Genomic DNA, 24,365 nt, shown 5'->3' with positions numbered 1-24,365 from the left:
TAGATGTGTGGTCTGTCCAAAGAATCGATCCATTCTCCTTCAGTTTCTCTGTTAATTAATCAAATTTTAAAATCGTATGATTTTTATTTTTTTTTTTTAAAGCCAGGATACACTGGAGATAGTAATGAGTGATTCTTTAAAACTTCACAAGTAGCTCTTTTGAGCAGTCTGACCGCTGCAAGACAATGGTTCAGTTCATTTCTGGGGAGGCAAGCAGGGATTTTGTGCCATCATAACTTGTGTAGCATTATCAGCTGTGTGCCTTGCAGTTCTGCGAATTCCTGATTGGGGTGGGTAAGCAACAAGAGTCTCAGGCATGTGCAAATGCTCTGTCCAGCTGTAATACGTACCCAATATGGAAAAGTAATATTCTGTACTCAATAGTACTTTGTAGTGATAAGCCTGACTGTATGTATCTATGTTATAAATTTATATGACATACTGCAGTAAAGTTATATTTCATTTTATACATGGATTTTTATAGATAGAGAAGGATTTTTTAATTATTTTTGTTGTTTTAAACTCTCTGTAAAACTTTAGAGAAGGAAATATCCATTTAGTCAGCTTGGCCATCTTCTATTCTCTCCAGAGGAATTGTGCCATGTTATGCCTCTACTGAATGAAGAGTGAGCTATGTTTAGAAGCATGCCTATGTGATTGCTGTCCATACTGCCTGCCTATAGCATGTGAGAGCAGTGCATATGCACAGCAGAGGAGCACTGTTTCCTCTTCTCCTGTGCTGCCCTTACAAGAAACGACATCCCATCGCCCAGCACCGTGCTGAAATTTGTTATGAGCACCAGAACTCAGCTCAGTAACATTTCCCATGGACTGAGGGGCTGGCCTTTCCCCAGGCTGGCTGTGTCCCAGGCTGAGCTGTGACCTGCTGTATTCCACATGAGACAGAAGTCATATGTCTGGCTGACCTGCTTTTTCTCCCAGCCCGTGGTCAGGGATCTTGCCTGACATAAGTTTATTTAATCTGGCATCTTCTGTTCACTGCTAAATGAGAAATTATTATTCTAGTTTATTTCCACATGAAAGAAAGGATTATTCATGTTTCAGAGTAATTAACAATTAGGTTTGTCATCCATTTCCTAGAAACTTAAAATGGTCTGCCAGATAGATGGCTTGAACTGAATAAACACTTAAACGTTATACTTTAAGGAGACATGATTTGAGCATGCTTTACTAAAACAATTAAATGTAGAATGCACATGTATACAGTCTTTTTGAGAAATTATAAGAGAAATGTGTGGATTCTCACATAGGCAACACTGTCTGGGCAGATTACAGGGTTGACTAGAAAACCTGGGGCTCCTCGGCCTGCTAGGTACCCCTCAAACTTTTGATCATGCAACACGAGATAACCTTTAGCTCTTCTAAGTGTGTGCATTGTTCACTCTTATTGCTTTGGTTCCAAAGGTCTTGGCTGCAAACTACTTGATGTGAGGAGCTCACACTTTAGCTGTTTTTTTTTTTCATAATATAATCTATAACCTCCAAGGAAAACAAAAACAAATGTTTCCTGCAAGCTGCAAACCCATATAAAGAGGACAGTGATAAGATATGAGGGACTGATAGCTATTCTTCTCTGAATTTTGCATAATAGCAAGAGGAAATGATTTAATTTGTTGTTGATTTTTTCTTTTTTGATGCGCATGACATAAAAAAATGAATATAAGGAAACATGCCATTTTAAACTTTTGTGTTGTTGTTTTAAGTCCTACTTAGATAAGATGTTTACGTTAAAGCAGAAGCTTAATGATAGGTGATGTTTATCTGGTCTCATGCTTGCTTTAAAAGAACAACCTAAAAGGAAAGTGCACACAGTTAACTTTCAGGGCAAAATGGATCAAGTGCAACTTGCACAGGGGGCTGGTGTACAATGTAATATGAAAACCAAAGGTGGGAAAATAACATAACCTCAAGGCTGTGCTAAACAATGTAAATCTTTAGGGGTGAAAGGAGCATAGAGCAGGACTTCTGGGTTAGGTGTGCCGGGCAGGATGGTTTATTGCAGTCTTGCTCCTGCCTTGTGGTTCAGTTATTTTGCAGCTGACTTTGTTGGTAGAGACTTTGGGAGGATACACATCCGAAATTCATTGGGGCAGAAGTTGGGAGTAAGCGTGGGATAATGGGTGTTAGAAGGAAACAAAAGGAAGGCGCCACAAGAGTGTGTGAAGATTTAACACTTTTTTTTTTTTTTCCAGAGGCATTTGGTTTTGTGTTGCCATTACAAAACCGCAGTCATCTGAAGGCCATACAACTTCATCCTGTTTGTAGAGCAGAAAACAACAGTAACAAGTGTTTATTGGTTTAAAAAAACAGAAAAGGAAAGCTGAATTAAAACCTCTAAAAAAAAAAATCATAGTCCATCTATTCACTCAAGAACCCCTTTAGGTGCCTTAATCTTCTATTTTTTTGTGGTGTTTTTTATTTTGTTTGTTTTTTTGTTTGTTTGTTTTTTGTTTTTTTCCAACAATGTAAAGAATGCTTTTAGAATGCTTAATTCTCATTCTCCCTTTATTATTATTCACTAATGGGGTCTCCTGGTGGAGTGGAAGTTCAGTGAGTAACAGCGCAACAAAAAAAATTATTTTTTCTTTCTATGTTATGCATAACCCATGAAAGTCATGCCAAAAAATCCTAGGAAGCAAAGGAAGCAAAATAGGAATCCAGAAGCTGTCGCATACATTTATAGATGGCGGGACCATCCAGGTCAACTTTAGGGTGAGCAATTGTATTTCAAATCACCCAAGGTCTCTACCAACAAAATCAGCTGCAAAATACCTGAAACATCACAAGGCAGGAGCAAGACTGTAATAAACTGCCCTGCCCTGCACACATAACCCAGAAATCCTGCTCTGTGCTCCCCAATACAAGAGATGAAACACATTATTTTTGCACTTTTCTCCTCCTTCGCATATTGGAATTACTGTGATTATAATTTTACAGATCATTGCTACCCATATTTGTTTTTTAAATCCTAACAGTTGTTTTCAGCCACCTCTGTTTGTGATTTTCCACTGAGCCTCTTCTCTCTTTTTTGCTGTTTTTCTCTCTTAAGGGAACTCAGTTTGGTTCATGTGTGACCTCTCCAACAACTGCAGTTTGCCACTTTTGACTTCCTTTGGGAGGAGTGAGTGTAATGTATGTATATATTTATGTATGATGAAAAACTGACGAAGTTCTGGGTTCTTTTAATATCAGGGACTCTTAGTATTACTGAAAATCTTAAGGTCCTGAAAGCTGAGGAAATTGAAGTTTGTTTTTTGTCATTTACTTGTTATGAATTTACTCTGCAAAGCTCAGTGCCATTTCAGAAAAGTTCAGACAGGTGGACTTCGCTTCATTGGGAAAGCTTATTAAGAATTAAATTGCATATTTTTTTCCTCAAGCTAGTAACTCACTGTGCTTTTTTTACTTTTTTTCTTTTTTTCTTTTGTTTGTTCTTGCTCTGTAACCTTTTCAGGAGTTTTACTCTGGAAGATAAATACAATATCTCACTCCTTCAGCATTCTAATAGGGATTTGCTTTCCCTAGTCTCTTGTAGCTGAGCAGTTCAGGCTAAGCCCAGCTACCATGGAAGCCCATGTTTACAACAGATTTTTGGGGTTGTTTTGCTTGTTTGTTTGTTTTAGGTAGAATGCTGAACTTCTCTGCCCCTTTTCTTTTAAAGGAATGCAGCTGAACAAGCAGTTCAGTTTGCTCTTCTGTGGCAAACAGAAAAAAGCCATTAACTCGCGGCAAATCGGGACATTCTTTCCAATATGTCCAGATGCTTCCTGACACCGCGCTGGTGTCATACTTGGCGCATGATTAAAAACAAATAAAGTCACCCTCTGGCTGCTTTTTATTTTGTGTTTAGCCCAGTTCTCTGGCACCATGGAGGGGGACAGCCTAACTGCCTGGCCAGTGCTGCTGTGCTTGGGATTGTTTTGAAGAACAAAAAGGAACTGAAGAAAATGCAATCATTTCTAGCAGCTGAAAGCTTTCTTTGGCTTTTCTTCTCCATGCCATCTGTATGCTGACCTCCTTGAAACAACACTCCTGTATTCTGCACGTGCCAAGCTCTGTTACTGAAAAGCTGAGTAAAGCTGCTGAGGTTGGCAGCGGTGCTGTGTTTGGAGGGGGCAGTAGGTGTTGGCATCTTTCCGTGTTCTGTGCTGGGTTTAAGTTGAACCCTATACATCCTCTGAGCACTGAAGACTGCATTGTGTGGTTGTGTAAACTGTACGTCTTGGTTTGTGCTTGTAAAACTTGTGGGCTCGTGGACCTGTAAAATAAACCAGGATGCATGTATTGCATTTGGGCAGGTTTCTTCTGGCCTCCCCAGTCATCGCACTGAGGAGATATCAGGATAAGCCTGATAACACTCCAAAGCAAAAGTGGTTATCTGCGCTCCCTTCTTATCTTCCAAACACGATTTTGTGAATCCTGTCCTCTGTCTCTGCCCAAGTTGTGGTTGGATTATCATCAAGTCCCATAGTTCCATGGCAGGATGTGGAGCCAGAAGAATGCAGGATGAAACAAATACCAGGAGGAAAGTGCTTAAAGGAAAAGTCATTTCAAAAGGAAATGTTCTGTTCCATCCAGCAAACTTACTTTGAAACTATACTCCAAATACTCCTTGCATTTTTTCTCTGATTTATTCTTTACTGCTGAGGATCCAGTTTCTTCTTTCCTAGAATATTGTCTGAGACATGTATGTACTGGTCTTTGAAAACTTTGCAATTGCAAAATGTTTGAAAGGTGTTTTGATTTCTTCTGGGGGCTTCTTGTGAAACTGAAGAAACACTCCATTTTTGGAGGTGCCCACTGGACATGCCCATGCACACTCATGTGCAGAGCTGCCCCAACCCATGGGGTCACTGTTCTGTGTAACCCCTGTGCGATACTGGGGATTTCAGGGTTGTGTCTGTCTGTGATAAATGATAATTTGGGCCCTTGTATGGTTTGTATGGTGCTGCCCTCTGAATTAGGGAAAGGAGCAAGAAATCTTCCCATTTTCTGTTTTGGGAGGGGATGGGATAGAGTGGAATGGCTTGCACTAGACTTTCTCCAAGTTTCAAGCAGGTGTCTTTTATGTAATATATGTAAATGTACAGAATTCCAGAATCTTCTGGCTCTGGTCTTGCTAAAGCTTTAACAGGTTTTAATTGGTAAAGCAAGCAACTTGAAAACAGTCTAAGATTCCAAACTCAAATGAGGTGATTATTAAACTTGGAAATTTTTACCACTGCAGTGAACATCACCTAGATCTATTCCATGCACTACTTGTGTGTTGACATGGCTGATAGTTCTGCACTGACCACTGCCCCTTGCCTGCTACACTATGAGCATCTACAAAGTGAGATGGAGAAAACCAGAGGTGGAAACTTGCAGTGTCCTGTTCTGTAGGTGAAGCAGTACATGTGGAAGATGGTGGTCTATATACGGTCATTGCATCTGCTGTCTTTTGAGTGAAAATGCTAATAGTGTTGAAAGGGGACAACGAGCTTGTATATAAAATAATTTTCCTCTCCTTTCAGTATTTTATGGATTCAGTGGATCGTAGTGAGCTGTGCTCTGTAAATGTCTCCACATACTGAATGATCTCATTTTCCACGTGGGAGTACAGAATAAACTTCAGAACACAAAAGATTACATGAAAAACTGGCATTAATTATACAAAATTACCGTCAGAAGGCAGATTCTTATATAGAACATTCTTTTTGACATTGTGAAGCAGCTTTTAATTTAATAATAAGTTTAATCTGCCAGCTCTCAAAATTAACCACAAATCTTTGCTGTTCAATTTCTGACAAGGAAATATCCTTAAAGTTAGTTATTGAAGCCCACTAATGTTTTTTGAGGGAAAGAAATCAAAATCTGAGTTTTGGTGAATAATTATAAAGAAGTGCTTAATAGAAATCAGTTTAGAGCATCTTGGGACAGCAGTGGCAAACATAAGATGCCACAGAAAATGGGTGTGGAGAAGAGCTCACATCCAGCATCTGCCCACACCCTGCCCAGCTTTCTCTCTCCCTCCCTGCCTTTGTCTGTGGTGTTTTTCAGTCAAGTTTTTTTTGTTGGGAGAGTGGTTAATTTTGGAGAGAGGGGGCATGCTTTCAAAACACATTACAGATGTTCTTACTGCTCAGGCATCAGGCTGTGAAATCACTTGGCAGCGCCGTCCTTATTTCATCTGGCCCTGGGGAATCTGAAGGATGCCACAAATGCATCTTTAATGATCGGATGCAATTGCACTCATAAGTAACGAATCGCAACCAATCAGATCATTTAGGGCAAAAAACAGCTCAATGATATGAAGTCACTCTGCAGTGCAGGACTTGATGAAAACATCCGTGTTCGACATGGGTTGTAAAAGCCAAATGAAAGTGCTGGGTTGGGCTGGGTGAGACGTGTCACAGCTTGCTCCTCAGGGGACGCAGCCTCCAGTGGTTATTGTTAATCTTGTTTTGAAGAAGATGTGTCAGCATTGTAGCTTGTACTTGCGGCAGTGCTTTAAACCCTCAGACTGCAGGCTGAGTCTCTCAGATAACAGCAGAGGGCTTCCCAGCTGCTCACCTGAGCCTTCCTATCTGCTTATGGGCAAATATCACCTTTATGTAAGTAACCTCGGGCAAGATAAACTTGCAGAGGCCTAGGTGCTGGCTATTGTGCTTTTCCTGTTGAACGTTCTATGTAATACATATACTTACATATTTTAATATTTTTTGAGAGAGGTTAGGCACGTGTATTTGCAGTTTCATTTTTTTTGAAAATTGCCCTTGTAGTTCCATAAAGGAAGCGCTGTGATAAACATTGTGCTTCATCTCTGGTGTCTTCCTTAGCACATCTTTGCTTGCAGGTTCCTACCAAGCCTTTACCTACTCCATGCTGCCTTAAGCCAGGCAGTAAGATAAGTTGGACCCCATGTGTTTAGATGCTGGAGGTCTGCCCTGTCTCCCAAGACAATAATGCTGGTGCTGAGCAGAGCAGGAAAGGACAGGATAGGGTGAATCCTGCTCCCAGGGATTTAATGGCAGCATCCTTGTTGACTTTAACGAGCTCTGGACTGACAGGCAGGAAACATGTCTCATATAGCTGCCTTTTGGACAGGATTTCCCTTGGTATGATGGCAAGAGATACCACAGTCTAATTCTTTTAGATTTGGAATGCAGAATTCAACAATGATTGCTCATCATTGATGCCATAAATATTTACAGAAAAGATTTTCACCCCCTTTTCCGATTTCAGTGGCAGTTTTATCCTGTTTCAGTGATCAGTGTCAAGTTACCCATCTGATTCATTTTTCATGAAACATACTTCTCACTTTACATTTGTGGACTACTGTAATACTGCATATATTGGTTATTGGGTGAAGAATAATTGTGGTATTTTTGAGGAGTGCTTTTTTTCTATATATTGCTCACATTGTTCACACAGTGTTTCAATATTGCTTTCAGATCGTATGCTATTATTGCTGAATCTTCTGTATTAGTTACACAGCAGTGAAGCTTTTCCGACATTTTAGAAAGGGTTTAGCTTTAGAAAAGATTTAGGAAATCTTTATGAAGATATTTTCAGTAGCAGTGCCTTATACATTATTCATATATTTATACATATTTTACACAGCCCAGACATGTTAAAGAAAAGTTAAGGGTAAAGGAGGAGCCCACAGAACCAATTAATGCGTTCCAGTAAATGCCATTAAATCTTTTGAGCAATGGGAGCGGGGCACAGAGAACCCTCCCCTGATACTTATTTCCACTTGTTGCTTCAGTATTTAATTAGCATGGCTTCGTTGCTGTAATTCTCTGTGAGTTTTTAAAAGACTTAATTTGAAACTAATTGGACTAATGCACAGCCTGCTAATTACCCAGCACTGCAGATGGCTGATGGTGGGAAGCCGCTCTTTGTAGAGACGCAGGATGTGGTGCAGGTTGGGGCTGGAGCTGAGGTGTGGGGGTGAGGTCAGGCACAGCTCCCACTTTCTTTGGATCCCCTCGTTGTCATCTGCAGAGCAGGGAAAGATGAGTGGCAGAGCAGTGTCCTGCCAGAAGCATCAAGGGAGTCTTCAGTGCTGCTGTTCTGTGACAGTGTTTGTAACATGAGCGAGAGAGGCATAGAGGTGGGTAATATGAATAACATGTTTGGGTGGTTCTGTGTGGAGCCAGGAGTTGGAATCAGAGACCTTGTGGGTCTCTTCCAGGTCGGGATATTCTATGATAAAAATATTGTCTTAAGACCCACGTACATATATTGTCCAGGCTTTAACTAAGTACTATTGGACATTTTTGTTTATTTTAATGTGAATTTTAAATAGGAAGGCAATTGCATTGCCTGTTGAGCATCAAATCTTTTTCCTGAGGCTCTTTCCCAGTCAGGTTTGCAGGTGTGAGTGGCCAGTGGGGAAGGCCTATTTGTGACAAGGTTGGGGTGCCTTTTCCTTGGCTGTGAAGGTACTGCTGGTTGGATAAGTGTCTGCAAGAAGTTTATCAGCTTGTGAAACTTCAGTGAAGAGTTACACACTCCTAAAGTCTGCATTTTCACTGCTGGGCAGCTGGAAATTACTGTACATTTGCAATAAGTGTGTCATAGTGAAATTTGGGAACTTGCCGGATTGGTTACAGTGAGGAAACTTACTCATGCTCTGTAGTTATTGCAGTTCTGTGCAAACGTTTTCTAAGTAATGTCAGCATTAATTAAGAACATACTCCGGAGACTCTTGGTGTGCTCAGGAGATGATGAGAAGGGGGGGCTAAAGATCTCTCACTTTCAGAAGGAAAAGCAAAATTGTGGTTTTTTTTTCCAAAATAATGCTGTGGGGTTTGTTTGTTCATTTGTTTCCTGTGGGTTGCCTGGTTCCTGCCTGTGGTGTTAGTCTGAAGCCTTCTTTATTGATCAGAGGTCATTTGTTGGTGTAGAGACTGCAGGCACAGGAGATGTTGCTGCAGCATGCTCTAAGGGTTTGTTAGTCCTCCTAACCTCAGACCTGGAGCTGTTCCACATTTGTCTCTCAACATCAAACTGTAATGCTTTCCCCATGAAGGAAGCAAAACTGTCCCCTGAAACACGTGGGAGACCGAGGGTGGCTGTTGGCATCTTTCTTGCAGGAGCTCTTCCTGGCACATGCTGTGCCTAGTGGCAATAAAAGGAACTTAGGTCTGGTTTCTTTCATTTAGCTCAGTCAGCTTTATTTCTTATGTTGCTTTCATTTTGCACAAACAAAAAAATACAAAAAAATACTGACTTTTTATTACACTTTGCTAGAGTTAATTTTTTTTTAAATAGTGAGCTTGATTTCAGATTTTTTAATAAACCATCTTTTGATCTGCAAAAGTTATATTTTTGAATGCTGCTTTTGTTTGGCTGTTGGAAAGCTTCGCTGCGGTGCAGGAGTGCCTCTGCCATTAGAAGACTTCTGAGCTCAGTAACCAGCACCGATCTGCTCTCTGCTGCCAGAAGTCTATCACTGTCCTTTTATGCAAGCGAGAGCAGAATTTCATTCCCTCTTTATTTTCATTTTTCTCTTTGCTACAAGGCTGCTGCCTGCAGCTCTGTGCCACACATATTGCGAGAGCCATCACCATGATTGCTAGTGAAAGCTTAAAAAAGAGGAAGTCCATTTTTCCCGTGCTTAAGGGAATTTGCATCTACAAAAGAACTCAAGTCCAAAATTAACAGTTTATTTTACTGACACTGAATGAAATTGGGATAGCACCTCTTGTTTGGGCATGTCTTGGTGTGAAAGTTTCTGGCAAACTGTAATGAGTTTAGGGAAGAAATGCAGAAAGATCAAAGAGCTGATTTGTAGGAGCAATTAGAGAGCCTCATAGCTGAGGTAGGGAGTGATTAAAGGCGTGGGTGATTCCTGTGCATGTCAGGCATAGATGAGAGAAGGAGGAACTGCTTATGACAGGGGAAGAAAAACTGCCAGCAGATCATTTATGCCCCCTCCCTGGAGACATTCGGGGCCAGGCTGGATGGGGCTTTGAGCAACCTGGTCTAGAGGGAGGTGTCCCTGCCTATAGCAAGGGAGTTGGAACTAGATGGTCTTAAAGGTCCCTTCCAACTCAAACCATTCTCTGATTCTATGATTCAGTGATTCTAGGCAAAACTGTGAGATTTTCACATATTCGTTAAAAGCTGGAAAACTTACTGCTAGAGACACGCCACCTGTATTAAATGCCAGGAGAATATAAGCTGTTCTAGAGCTTATGGGATTCTTTAATTTCTTTAATTCTTTAATTCAAATTTAATGGCAAGCAGGGAGCGGCTTGAGTATGTCATCCAACTTCAGGTTGAATGTAGATAATAAAGTTCCATGCAGAAATCAAATAATCAAATCTGGTACTTGTGGATAAATGAGAGAGGCAGATTTTGTCCTTTGTCCTCTGGATCTCTATGGGTCATATCCAAGATGCGTGCAAAAAGTTGGTGAAGAATAACAAACTTCTTGGCTATACACTTGGATAATTACTGTGAAAAAAAAAAAATCAATGTGTCAGGGGGTAAAAAAACAATGGAAGGCAGTTGAAATGTTGTATATGTCTGTATGTGCTTTAAAAGGTACCACACTGGAAGTTATGTAGGGGAATGGCTGGCATGCTGAAGCACACTATGCAGCAAGATTATTGTAGTGGTTACCTATTGCTTAGCCTCCCTATTGAAAATTTGTGTCTTATGTCAAGACTTAGTTTTTCTATTTTCATCTTCTGGCTGCTGGATTATGTATTTTCTACCTTCTTCTGAATCATGACTTCAGTCATGGAGTGAAGGTAATAGGAGGAATGACCAAAAGCCACTATACTAATAACAAAAAATACCATACCAATACATATATGTTGACAAGTGTTTGAAGGAGTGCCATCATCAGCAGGCTTCATGCAGCACCATTCATTTTTGGAGCTGGTGCAGAGTGGTAACTTTACACTGTGTGGTTTTTCCAAGGTGAAAGAAATGCGTTCAGAATCAGCTGCATTTGTGACTTATTGTCCTTAGGGGTACAACTGTCTGTGGTGCTTTTTATGTTGTGAAACTATCTAATTTGTTATGATTGTTTTCCTATTTTTTTTTTTGTTCTGATTTTTAAATTAATACTTTTTTTCCATGAAACTCAGAAATTACTGTAAAGGTTCTGCCTTTAAAATAACAATGAAATAGCAATGCAATGAGTCATTTCAAATCAAGTTTTCATAACTTAGTTTAGGAAAGGCAGTAAGGATAAAAACGGTTATATGGTCAACATTACTACTTAAGAACTAGATAGCTACAAATTCAAGAAATTAATATTCTTTAATCTACATGCACTAATTTTGCATTTAGCATATAGAGTTTCTTGGCTTTATTTCTCTTGTTCTCTAGTCTGTCTTCCTGTTCTGTAATCAACAGCAAAAACATTTTCCTTTGTAGGTGGATACAGACACAAATTAAAATTTCCTCTCAGTGGACAGTGTCACTTTTCACAGTGGATAATGAAAAGTGAATGTCAGGTTGTTACTGACAACAGACAATTTGTCTTCATTATCGCTGCACATTTGTTTAGAGAAAGTGTTTATTAAACACTTTCACATATATATTTAGAAACTTGTTCTCAATTAGTAGGCAGATAGAAAGACAGTCAATTTATGGCTGAATTATTTCCTGTAATTCCTTTATAAATTGAATTATTTGCAATATATTTTAAATAATTTTAAAGTTCAGGAATAAATATTCAGTGAATTCTTTTGTGAATTTCTTTAAAACATTGTGGTTGGGTTTTTTGACTTTCTTTTTTAATATTATTTTAAAAGAAAACTGTCTTGAGGTGTTATTGAAAGTAGTAGAAGATGTGAAGGCATTTATGTCAAGAATAATGAGAAGTAATCTCAAGTGTAAACAGAAAAAAAGATAAGAGATCAGCCTTATGGTCATTCTCTGTGACAGCTCGTTCAGCCACAATTAAGTTAGACTGTCTACGGGATCAGAAGACTTAAAGTACACTTTATGGAACATCCACCAACACCCCTAAAAGTGGCTTTTCTCTCATCTAGAAGGCTCAGGTAGCAGTCTAGAAGATTTCTTATTAGCAGATATTTCCTAGTTCTTGCAGGCACACTGCAGAGATTGTGATTCTGTGCTGTTGGAAGGGGAAGTAACAGGAGGCCAACCCATCCCCACCATGCTCACTGACCGTGTCTCTCAGTGCCACATATACATGGTTATTGAACACCTCAGGGATGGTGACTCCACCACGTCCCTGTGCAGTCCATTCCGGTGCCTCGCTGCTCTTTCTGAGAAGTTTTTCCTAATATCCAACCTAAATGATATTTGCACAGGAACAGTGACAGTGCTGCTGAGAGCAGGATGGAGTGACCGTCACCTCTGTGCCACCAGTAAGAAATTCTTTTCCTGATGACTTCTGCTTTCAGAAGGACAATAGTTCACCTATGCTAAAGGTTTCCTTTACCAAGAGGAATCTCCAGTTGCAGCACATACCATATTGCCCAGGAGGATTCGTATTTCCTTCCATTCCTTGATTCTCCTAATTAAAGTTAAAAATAAAATACAACAGCCAGGACGCTTCCTTCCCTGTACTTCTCTGTGATGGAGAGCATCACTCCACCCATCTGTCTGCCTTCCTTCCCCGTGTACTTCTCTGAAATTATTCCTCCATTGTTTGCCTTAAATAATTACCTTCTTCCCAAATTCAGGTTCGTTGTTTTTTTTTTTATCTTGTATCTTTTCCAAGTTTGCAGCAAAACCTTGTAATTCCTCTATCAAGAGACTTACTTATCACACCTCTGTAAGTCTTGCAGCATCTACCATTCTGTAGAGACCTAAACTACACAGTAATTTAAATGACAGAAGTAATTTTTCTGAATTACTTTTTCCTTCCATGCCTTCCACTTTTATGCCTTTTTATCGGCTTTAAGGATCAGGACGTCATCACTAAAGGCTGTTTTCTGAGTAGTAAGACATTCTAAAAGAAAGTTGATGGTATGTTAGCTTCCACAGAATTGCCTCACTGGCCATTTCTTGAAAAGAGGTGCAAAAGGCCGCTCTGTTTATGCAAGGAGATGAAAAATGAAGGTGGATGATCATGTAAACGAGGGTGAGAGGTAGGGGTGTTTGCTCCCTTTTGTTTAAACACAATTTTGTTATCAGAAGCCACCCTGCATTTGCAAGGTGAGGGCTCCATGCTCAGCATTACCGAGTGCTGGGCTCTCCCTCCCTCCCTCCCTCCTTCCCTCCCTCCCTCCCTCCCTTCCTTCCTTCCTTCCTTCCTTCCTTCCTTCCTTCCTTCCTTCCTGCCTCCCTGCCTCCCTTCCCTCCCTGCCTCCTTCCCTCCCTCTTTTTGTTCTTTCGTTTTTACTTTCATTTTCTTTCTTTTACTTTCTCTTTCATTCTTTCTTTTTTTTTTTTCTCTCTTTTTGCCTCTTTCTTTTCTTGTTTTTTTGGTGTTTTTCTCTCTTTATGACAATATTCCTAACACATAAGAAGAAACGTCACAATGAGAAAATGGATCTGATTCTTTTGTGTAAACCTTAAAATGCTGAAAATAATGCCTCAGTTTGTTTGAAAGTGTAACTGATAAGGTCGGTGTTTTAGCCTACTCTTTAGGTAAGCTTGTATTTGGTGCATTTTTCATGTCATGCCTTGATTAATTCATTCTCAATTTAGTTTATTCTTTGTCAGTACTACTCTAAAATTCAGAAATAAGGATTAGCTACAGACAGAACATGAGAAGGTTTTCAAACAAGAAATAGAAGACTCTTCACCAGTATGCAGTGTAGTAATAAAAACACAGAAAGTCTATAGTTTCGTTATTACAATTGGCATTACCATGTTGGCATACTTTAAGCAAAAAATAAATACTTAAAAAGAGCCAGTATTTTATTTTGTTTCTTAATTTTCTGAAATAAGAAAATGTGCTTTAGTTCCTGTTTGATTTGTTTTATGTCCCCTGACCCAAAGTGATCAGGCTGTAGCCTAGGAGGTACTGTGATCCCACTTTAATTTAAATATAATTTAATTTTCTAATATTCTATTTTTTATAATGGAAAGAGAATTTCAGCTTCACATTAGAGAAATAGTTCTTATAACTTTCCTGCTGTTTCAGTGAAGTATAGCATGATCTCAAACCTTACTGCTAATTTTGAAGCCTTTCAGCCTTCAAAGAATAGTGGTTTTGTTCTTTCCTCAACTACTTGAAATGTATAGGGAGAGCTGAGTGTAAATTAATGGTTTGTGGAATTTCTCATTCTTTATGATTCAGGATAATTACGTAGCTGAGAGAAAGGAGGCACAACCAAAGCTTCTCTGCTCACTGTTAGTTTTGATTAAAACCAAGGTCATGGAAAATAATTGCTTTTTAAACTGAAATAGTGTCTAGAAGACCACGGGGATGGAGAAATAAAGGCTGCACAGCAGCCTTAGTGGAGGAGCAGCAGGGTGAGCTGTGCAACCACACCGAACTGTACCTGTGTGATGCGGTCCTGCGCTGCTCCCATTGCTGCTGCCCTGCTGTGCTTAGTGAGGGCCTGGGCTGCAGCAGCCGGTGGTGTCACAGCTGGCTGGAGGCAGCTGGGAGAGCAGAGAAACTGTCCTGTGGCTGTTGGATGTCTTTCCAAAATAACGCCTCTGAAAATGTTGGCGTGGTGAGCTTGTGAGATGGAAAGAGATGTAACTCTCAAACACCTGCCAAAAAGCCTTCATATGCTAATTTTATAATTGTGCGTTCTGTTTCTGGAGATTCCTACACCTACATACCCACAAGTTGACACTGTCTTTGTGGTTTCAAATGTTTCATGTACTCAGTTACAGACAGCACACATGGCTGTGCCATAAAACCTTGCTGCCTGCTGGATGGCTGCCAAGCCTGTCGTGTCTTTCAAGTTGTTCTGCAATGAGCTAGATCTAGTGAAAAGTGCATGGTACAACACAAAAGCCAGTAGTTTTAGTATGTAGTTTTGACAAGAGCGTTTTCCATCATGAACAAGCCCTCCCCCATCATCCCCAGTTTCCATCTACCCATCTACCAGTAGATGTGTGAGAGCGATGTGGGAAGGCTGGTGATGGCTCCAGCCCCACTGGTAGTTCTCCTGTGATGTGAAAGGAAGGTGTGTTACTGATGAGATCATGGAGCCATGAAGGTAACTGCTCAGGTATTTGACAGCACTTCTAAGACATGTTTTCCAACACCTCCTCCAACAATTTCCTAATTTGGGGGAATTTCTTCAATAGCTACAAGCTCTTTTTCTTGCTTTTATTTTGGAATATGAATGCTTTAAAGCTTGGATTCAGAGTCATCCTATAAGTATAGATATATGTAGTGCAACGTGTGTTTTGATTTGATATGCTTCACTAGAATTATTCAGCATATGCAATAAAATTTAATTTCTTTGCAAATGTACCACGTGACTACATAGTCAAGGCATTGTTTTCCTGAAGAATACATTTATTGCTGTTACTCCAGTGTGATATTTTAACAATGTGAATTTAAGATAAGATTTATTGTGTAACTTCTTTAAAAAAAATAAGAAAGATTGAAATTAATAGACAGCCTCTGACATTCTTGGAGCTCCTCAGTGGCAGCTGCATGCGGAACATCCCTGCTCAAGTTCCTGAAGGCTGTGTAAGTTTCACAGAGAGTATTCACAATTAGGACAGGTTTGACTTTAGCTGCAAGCATTTAAACGTTCAGAACTGCAGATGCAATTTCCTACAGAGTTAAATTTCCTACAGGCTAAATCAATGTTCTTTTTCCACTGTAAAAAATTACACTTAAACTATGTACTAAAAATGTACTTATACAAGATAGGCTTTTCTCTGGACATGGCTTTTTTAAAAACTCATTCCATTTTTCTGCATAAAAGAACAGAGAAGTTCCTTCTGTCACAGAGTATTCAGTATATATGTTACATACCTCATTATGTCAGTTGGAAAATTATCTCTTAGGTATGTAATAGCTTGACATGTTTTTTTATTAGTGAACCGTGCTACAGCTTTATCTGCTCTGCAGCTGGGTGCTGTCATTCCCACTTGGAATGCCTTGCTTTTCCTGGCTGTAACTGCTTTCAATGTTGATTGTCACTGATTTAAGAACCAATTCAAAAAGAATAGACAGATAATCTGAATAATTTTTTTATTTTGTAGTATAGCACCAAAGATGATGGACTGTTTGTAGAAATTACTTAATATTTTGAATAGAAAGTTCTTTTGAAGAAAACAGTGTTGGATGGTGGATTTGATTTCTGGCATGCTTTGAGCTGTACTGGAAATCCTTTCACCTGTGGTCAGTGTCTCCTATAAGACATGCCCTCCAATTTCAAGGTAAAGAAAAGAAAATAGTAAGATAATATATTTCCCATTGGAGATTGCAGTTCAGATTAGAATTCTGTTGTGTTAGCTTTTTTACAAATGGAGAAGGATGATCTATTTTACTATATAACATGGGTAGCATTGTAAGGGAAAGGATGTACACAATATCGGAGGTAGAAATGAGAACTAAAACAGGTATTTTTAGTTCTAGATTAGTGCTTGTCCACACTCCTTGAGACAAAGTTTTCAATTTTTTTTTTTCCATTAAAATTACTGAGCATAGATCAAGTAGGGAAATGTCACTTATCAAAATGTTGATTTTGTTGGAGAAAAGGAGGAAATACACTGTTGACATTGCAAAATCTTCCACTTTCATCCCAGTTTTTTTTTTTTTTAATTATGAAATTTCTTTTATATTTTGCTTGAGAAAAACAAGCAAACAAATGAACTGAAATGGGAATAGAACTTCATGTCATAAAGAATTCGTTCATTTTTCTTGTTTTTTTCTTTACAGTCTGATTTCATACTCATGATGTTTCCTGAAAAACTGCTCAGAAATAGGGATGCTCTTGTGTTGTTTTGCTTTACCTAATGACAGAGGGACATCCGTTCATAGTTGTTTGTGACTATGGCAAGAGTATGTTGATCTACAGTGTGACAGGTGTTCTGGGAAGGGTTCAGTATCTGGGCCCAGCTCCTCATGGACTTTGGGAATCAGCCACTGGAATACCACTTGGTCCTGCACACCCGCACTAATCGAAGTCCTGTGGAAGCCTCCTGTGGTGGGTTTTTGTTTTGAATCCTGTCCTGCTGAACTAAACCTCATTTGCTGGCTTTGCTGGCTCCTAACTTCATTGTTTTATTCACTACACACATTCCTAAAGCCTTTTTCTGCTGGAGTTTTTTCAAAACCAGCATTTCTCAAATTTCTCTACACACCCTTTCAGTTTATAATGCCTTGTGGAAATTGAAAGTTTTGGAACATGTGATCTAGTAAAAATTTATGTCTTCGGATGTGACCTTGCGAGCTGACTGGCAAACATTTTCTTTGTCAGACAAATATGAGTTCCCAAAAAGCTACTTATCAGCTTGAATTCGAATAAAAGCTTTTGTAGGAAAGAGCATTACATGCAATTTTCAGCTGGTAAATAGTCAGCCTTCATGTTAAGTCTTGGCATAGAAATGTTAATAAGTAGTAAATTTAATAAATGTTTAATCCCTGGCTCACATAATATTACTTCTCAGTTCAATTATTTATGTAGAACACAGAGCCTGGAATGAGCTCTGGATGCTTTGAATACTGGCCGTGTGTCCCGCAGCCTTGCAGAAATGGAAATAATTAGTCTGCTTTTTGGTCAGAGGGTTTGCAGCAAAACTGAGTGTGGTTTCTTCTGCTTTCAGACCTTGACACCATTTCAGAAAGCACCCTCACAGTCGTATGTACTTGTAACTGGAGTTCTTTGGGTTCTGTCTGCTATCTGCTGTTTAATTGATTCCTGTTTGCTTTGACCTGTTCACTTATAACATATTGTGTGTCTGTACTTCACTGTACTTTACTGCAGGTTCCTTAAAATATCTATTTATGTTTTCACACTTCTTCAGATCCCCTTGTAGGAAGATGTGCTGCAATGCACAGTAATGTGATAGTGTTATACTTCTTTTTGTGAGAGGAAGAGTCCTGTGTAGCATACCAATAGTGTGTAAAGATGCTGTACATGCATTACTCTTGTTGAGTGAGATTATCTGTAATGTTAATATTAATCAGTTAATGTTCAGTTCAGAATGAATGTAGATGTTTGAAAGAAGGTGGCTGAGACCCGTGCAGTCTCTTGGAAGGACATGCACATTGTATGTGGGGTAGCAGATTACCTGAAGACAGGCCTTAGGACCTGGGAGAATTCGTGGTGGTGTGAGGAAGACTGGGTCGGCACGTGCCCTGCTTGACAGAAGGGAGGCAACCTTGAAGCTGGAGAGGAGCAAAGGGAATTAAACTCAAATCCATAAATTTATAGATCTATAAATTTAACCTGATGTTTGGTCTGATTTTTGGATGGTCCTGCATGGAGCCAAGAGTTGGAGTGGATGATCCTTTTGGGTCCCTTCCAACTTGGGATATTCTGTGATTCTGTGAACTTAAGCTGGGTGCAGATGCAGCAGATTGGAGCAACGTGTGTGCTGTGTGTGGAAGGGCCCTGGCAGCTCACGCTGGTGGACTGGCTGCAAGCAGCAGGGAGGCTGCAGAGTTGATATTCTTGAAACCTAGGCTATGCCTTGTTTATGAGCTCGCCCAAATAGAAACCACATGAGAAGTCGCATGACTTTGCCATCAAAGCTCAGGAGGTGTGATATTCAGCCAATACACCTCCTGATTTCATTTTTCCATGTGATTGTTTCCTATTTTCTTCATGCTGTGGTATTCAGTTGGACTGACATATTTAAACATATAATAACTGGGATCTGTGCTTTTTAACCTCAAAGAAAAAAAAAAAGAAACTGCAGGACAGTTTAAGTAGATGTTTGTGAAATTGATGTTAGGTTGGTTCTGAAGGGGAAAAATAGTCTTAAAAGTAGGCAAAAAAGACTGAGGGGTCTTTGAGCAATGATTGCATCAAGTTACTCTTAGTTGGAGCTGATGCATCAGTTGGTGCTTAGGGCAGCATGCAGTCTTGGATTTTCGTTTTTCTTTTGTGTCTGCTGCATCTTTCCACACAGTTACTGTTCCCTGGGCTTCTTTCTTTTATGCTGTCGGTATTCTGTAGCTTAGCCTTCCCTTCCCTGTAATGATGTTTATATACAGTTTAGGTTTTCTTTGTGATTTCTGGAGAGCTCTGCTATCTTGAGTTTGAAGATACATGCAGATGGTACACTGCTAGTGGTTAGGGCAGTTAGCTGTGTTACATGACCATGACCATTTAGAAAATAAGGCTGGCTTATAGGTTTGTGAGGGAGTCTTTGGTCCTCAGAGGGTAACTGGTGCAGCTGCTGTGAGCCACTGGCTTAAAATACGTTGCTCTGGCATTCTAAAGCAGTGTCATAGACCCTCTTTAAACATGTCCATGCTCTAGCTAGGCCCAGACCCATGTGGTGCATTTCCCTGCTGTTCTACTTGTTTTTGTACAGTGTTTCCTGTTTTTACATGATGAAAAAAATGTCTACTGTATTTACCAGTGTAGCACACTGTTGACATAAAGACAGAGAGATTGCTTACCAGTTACCATCATTGTTGAGGCAGATTTGGATTAGGAAAAATAAACTGAATTAATTGCCAATTAAAATAGATTTGTATAGTGAGGGAAAAAAAAAAAAAAAAGACAAAACAGACAAAATATCACATTCTTTTTCAAAGCTCAGCTTCACTCCTTTGCCTGCTCCTCCATCTCCTCCCCCAGCCCCAAATAGCACAGGGGGAGTGGATGTGGGGGCTGCAGTCAGTCCATAGCAACCCGTCTCTCCCACTCCTTCCCTCCTACATTTCTCCTCTGTTCCAGCGCAGGTCCCTCCCATGGGCTGCAGTGTAGAACTTCTGTTTATGTGCATGTTCATGTGTGCTTAGTTTGAGTTTTATAATTCAATTTCCTTGTGCAAGTACCCAATGTCGAACAGTGGGCAAGATAGCATATGAATCTGTCTAACAGCTGGAAGTTGTGCTATAGTCAGCAAAATAGCAACAATTTGAATATAGCAGCATTGCCCTTTTCTACCTGTTTTGAATTATAAATATGTTGGTGCATTAGACTTTCTGCCTGGTTTTGCTTCACTTTGGTATTTCAATATTTCTTGCAAATTAAGAATGGAAATATAGCCAGCGGTTCTCTCAACATCACTCAGCTCAATTTAAATTAAATATTTACCCTAGAAATGTTTTACATGTGAATATTTACATATAGTAAAACCAATCAAATCTGGAATTGGTTTGATTGCCTTAATCGTGGATTTTTCACCAAAAATGATACTGGGCACAATATTTGCTTTTCTGAATGAAAATTATATCAACCTAGTAGCATTGCAGCACTGAATAGATAACTGTAGAAAGTATCATTTTGTATACGGAACTGATAAATATAACCCTCCTGCCCACCAATAGTAAAAATTCTGTTTTCAGAATTAAGCATATTTTGTACAACGTTCACTATTACCTCTTCAGGAGGTGGAAATGAGAAGATCTAGCTGTTCTGTTTGGTGCGAGCTGACTGCTTGCTCTGAAGGAAGCTGTGGGCTGCCATGGGCCACCTCAGCGATGCTGAGTGTGGTGTGGATGTGTGGTGGTGCACCTTGGGTGGTGAGGATGATGTCTGCCTTCCTCTCAAGACACCTCCAAAAGAAGTGCTCTCTGTAATCAAGCATGTACATTTCTCCATGAGTTGCTTTTGTCCTTGCCTTCTGAAACAGAATAGATACATTTAGGTGTTGCCTCTTGAGTACCCTTCTTGCAGCTTGCTTCAACCTTTCTGCCTGCCTTCTCTGGTTGTCTCCTATGTTATCCATCCCAACAATAAACGTCTTTGGAGCGTCATCATCTAGTGGGTGGCAGCCCTGCCCATGGTTTGTGATTTGGAACTAGATGATCATTTTGGTCCCTTCCAACCCAAGCCATTCTGTGATTCTTTGTTAGGGCTTCCCCCTCAGCTTCTCAGCTTCTGAGTCTTTGTACTGTTTCTTCTGTCAAGAAGGAAATTCATCGAATATCACCACTTTGAGAGCTGTTCTTTTGCAGCACTTTGTTTTTGAAATGTGCTATTTAATACCTACTCTTAAATGAGGACATTGTAAGTCTGCTATGTGATAATATATTATGAGTTAATGTACAAAGAAGGAATGTGTGTAAGGTGCACATCTGCATAAAACAGTTCTTTTTGGGGTTTGCTGTGTGTGTAACATCCGTTTAGAGAACTTGTAAATCATGGAACAAAGGGTTTGATTTCTGAAAGCATGTTGCAGAAAGGAATGTAAATGCTTTGTAGGTGAAACAAAAGACAAAATCAGTAACAACTGCGGTTTGGCAATAAAGTGATGAACTATTTTAGAAAATTAAAAACTAAACAAAATCAAGTGGAAAGTGTTTGTGTAGTGCCAAAACTGAGGCTATTACAACTCTGGTGCTTTTCCTGTTTGCTGAATGTTTCCTTATCAAGAAAGTACTTCTATAACAATAAGTATAACAATAAGTTTTCCAGCCGGCCCCTCACTTCCCCATGCTGAGTACTAAATAGTTAAAAGTTCTCCTGTAGGTATAAGAAGGAATTGTATTGGATTATCTACCATGCTGAAGGTGTTCCCATGTTACTATCTTCTCACTGTACTGCAGAAGTAGAATTTAAATTTTGTCTATGTTTTTAAGAAACTTGCTTTATTTTCAGATAAAAATTTTGAAAGGTAACTACTGTGTAATGCTGATAATCCAGACTATTCAGACTGAAAATTAAACTTTTCCATTTATCATTTTCCTTCTCTCTGTAGAAACGGATGCACAGAGGCACTCTCTGTGAGTTTAGGAAATAGATGTTAGCATACAGAGTACTGTGTTTATGTGCACTGTGATGTTTTTAATTTTAATTAATGATGTTTTTTGAAAATGTCTAAGATCAGAAGAGAAGTAAGTTCAAATAGTACTTGACATCAGCAAGTGATAACGGAAGGTGGTCCTTTTCCCTATATTGGGGAGGGAAATCGTATATCTGTTTATTTGACATTTTCTTATCTGGCCTTCAAATGAGTAAGAAAGATTAAAAAGGAGGAAGACTTTATGCAACCAGAACTACTCAGTCAACTAATGACGTCCAACAGTCAGCTCTTTCACTCAGTATTTCCTCTGGAATAAAAGCTATTTAGTACGGATTGAAATTACCTCATCCATCATAGAAGCATAGAACTGTTCTGTTACTCTATGTGGGGGTTTATCAGTGCTGGGCCGGGGAAGGAGATGAAGAATAATATCCTCTTTAATTGAATTTGCAGAATGGAATGTGGCTCCCCCTGGGCCCTGGGCCATCAACCTTGTATTAATGAAAAATGCTTTAATGACAGCAATGACCAGGTGCCAGGATATGAAGTATGCCTGTTTGGTGTTGTGCTTCTGTTTAACATTGAATTTTGAGCTACAGAGGCAACTTCACATGTGGACACCATGTGCACGTGGTCTTGCTTTGTGCTAACTTGGTTGCTCAGTGGGAGAAAGATGGTTCCACTGGAGTGCAATGGGGGATGAGAGCAAATATAATATAAGCATGTCTTTGTGGCAATTTCTTCATTAGAAAAAAATAGTTTTTCCCATTGATGTCATTTTCAGCAGCAATTACTGTTTTCTGCCCTTTCCAGTAAAAGTAATGATGATGTGTAACATATCCAGAGGTGACCTGATACAGAATTTTAAGTTCAGAGTTTATAAAGAAAACTGTGACATCACTTTTCTGAAATGAAATCTGATAAAATCAAATACCTACAAGTTAGCAGTAAATTGCAGTTGGCAAGTTTTTGCAGTAGCAGTATTTTTTTTCTTGTCATTTATTCCAATTTGGAACATCACTGTGCCAGATGGGTTTTTTCCATGGAATATATAACATCAGTGTGATAGATTTTATTTTTCTTTTCCCACAGAATATGGTGGAATGGGCTTGGACTTCTCCTATAGCATTGCAGTGGCAGAGGAGCTGGGAAGTATCCGGTGTGGAGGTATCCCTATGGCTATTGGAGTGCAAGCTGGTATGGCCACTCCTGCGCTAACAAGGTAATTTTCAAAATGTTTAGTTTAGCCTAAAGCCCAAGCTGTTGTGTGTTTAAGCTTAAAGAACATCTGGCCACATGTTTTAGAGTAGGAGGAAACGTTACTGCCCAGATTATGTTGTAGTTGCTCATTAGTAAAGCTTGAGAAATGGACATGCTTTCTACCTGTCTCTCACACAGGTTAATTTAGGGGAGAGAATGCACATTTTAATATTAGAGTATTATATAATAAAGGTAGGCTTTGTTTAATAGTAAGTTATCTGTTTCCAAACACAGAACCTTGGTGCTAGAATCAATTAAACAGTCATGATTCCAGAATCCATGTTAATGCATTCTTTTCTTATCTAGATATCCCAGTGCAGTCATACTAAGGTCACATTTAGTAGTAATTATTAGAATGAGTCTAATTGTGTTTTAACATTTACTTGCTTTTTTCCAGTATTTCAAGGTGTTCCTTGCCAGCTCTGACTGTTCAGAAATAATGATCAGAATTGGTGTAAATCCTGCTAAAATTCTAGCACGCATTGTGCTGCCTGAACACTCCCATTCAAGTCAATTACTCATCATACTTTTTCTCATGTGCTCATGTTGGTTTTCATCTTTTATCATTTTATATCACTCAAGCTCCTACACTCTTTTTTTCCTTCCCTCAGTAAGCAGCAGTTGCCTACTTCTCCATCTTGACCTTCACAGACATTCTTGACCTTCACAGCCCCAAAACAACAGTCTGCAAAACTAGAGGGAGGTGACACACTGCTCCAGCAGTTTGCCCTTGGGATAGGAGTTCATCTAAAAGCTCTGGAAAGTGGTGGTGGAGATTAACTTCAAATAATGATTGTGAAGCCAAATTTTTTTCAGTACTAAATAGATATACAAGAGAGTACTTGCACAGAAAAGCTTTTCAGGATTGGTTGGTTTTGTTTGTCTGTTCATTCTATTAGAGAAAATATTTCTAAATCTAACTGGAATTTGGACTCTCTTCCCAGTCCGTCCGTCCATCCATCCATCCATCCATCCATCCATCCTACTAGCTATGTGTGACTTTGGAGATCTTAACCATAGAATATCTTTCTAAAAATTTTGTTCTCCTTTGTGTAATGCACCAAAATCTTCCTGAAAGTGTGGAGGTCATTATGTCTGTTGCAACAGACTTATTTATAGTCCAGTGGAGGAAAAAAAATACAACACTAAGCCACTGATATTTTAAAAGACCTTGCCTCCTTGATAGCCTTTTATTCCTGAAGTTTTAGGAAAATCTCTTGGTAAAAGAAGATAGAAATTTCTTCCACTGCAGATTTTTTGGCTTTATGTTGCTCTGTTCTGGTGCAGCAATGAATCTAGATACATATGTG

The 24,365-nt window shown here is 39.4% G+C and overlaps 1 protein-coding gene across 2 annotated transcripts in view; it reads left to right on the top strand.

Moving 5' to 3' along the window:
* LOC116243232 (putative acyl-CoA dehydrogenase 6) overlaps positions 1–24,365 on the top strand; it is an 80,022-nt gene that overhangs the window by 22,623 nt on the left and 33,034 nt on the right. The window contains exons 1-2 of one of the 2 annotated variants that reach the window (XM_090142795.1): positions 16,992–17,075; positions 22,888–23,017. In XM_090142795.1, the coding sequence (XP_089998921.1) occupies positions 16,994–17,075; positions 22,888–23,017 (212 nt within the window). In that variant the 5' untranslated portion in view covers positions 16,992–16,993. Of the gene's footprint in view, positions 1–16,991; positions 17,076–22,887; positions 23,018–24,365 lie in introns of those variants that run through there. The other variant, XM_031614372.2, reaches the window with a different exon arrangement.

This window comes from Phasianus colchicus, chromosome 6, assembly GCF_987193195.1.
Source record: "Phasianus colchicus chromosome 6, bPhaCol1.hap1.1, whole genome shotgun sequence".
NCBI classification, from domain to species: domain Eukaryota; kingdom Metazoa; phylum Chordata; class Aves; order Galliformes; family Phasianidae; genus Phasianus; species Phasianus colchicus.
Note: the sequence above shows the minus strand (reverse complement) of the source record. Positions and strands in the feature narration are given on the sequence as shown.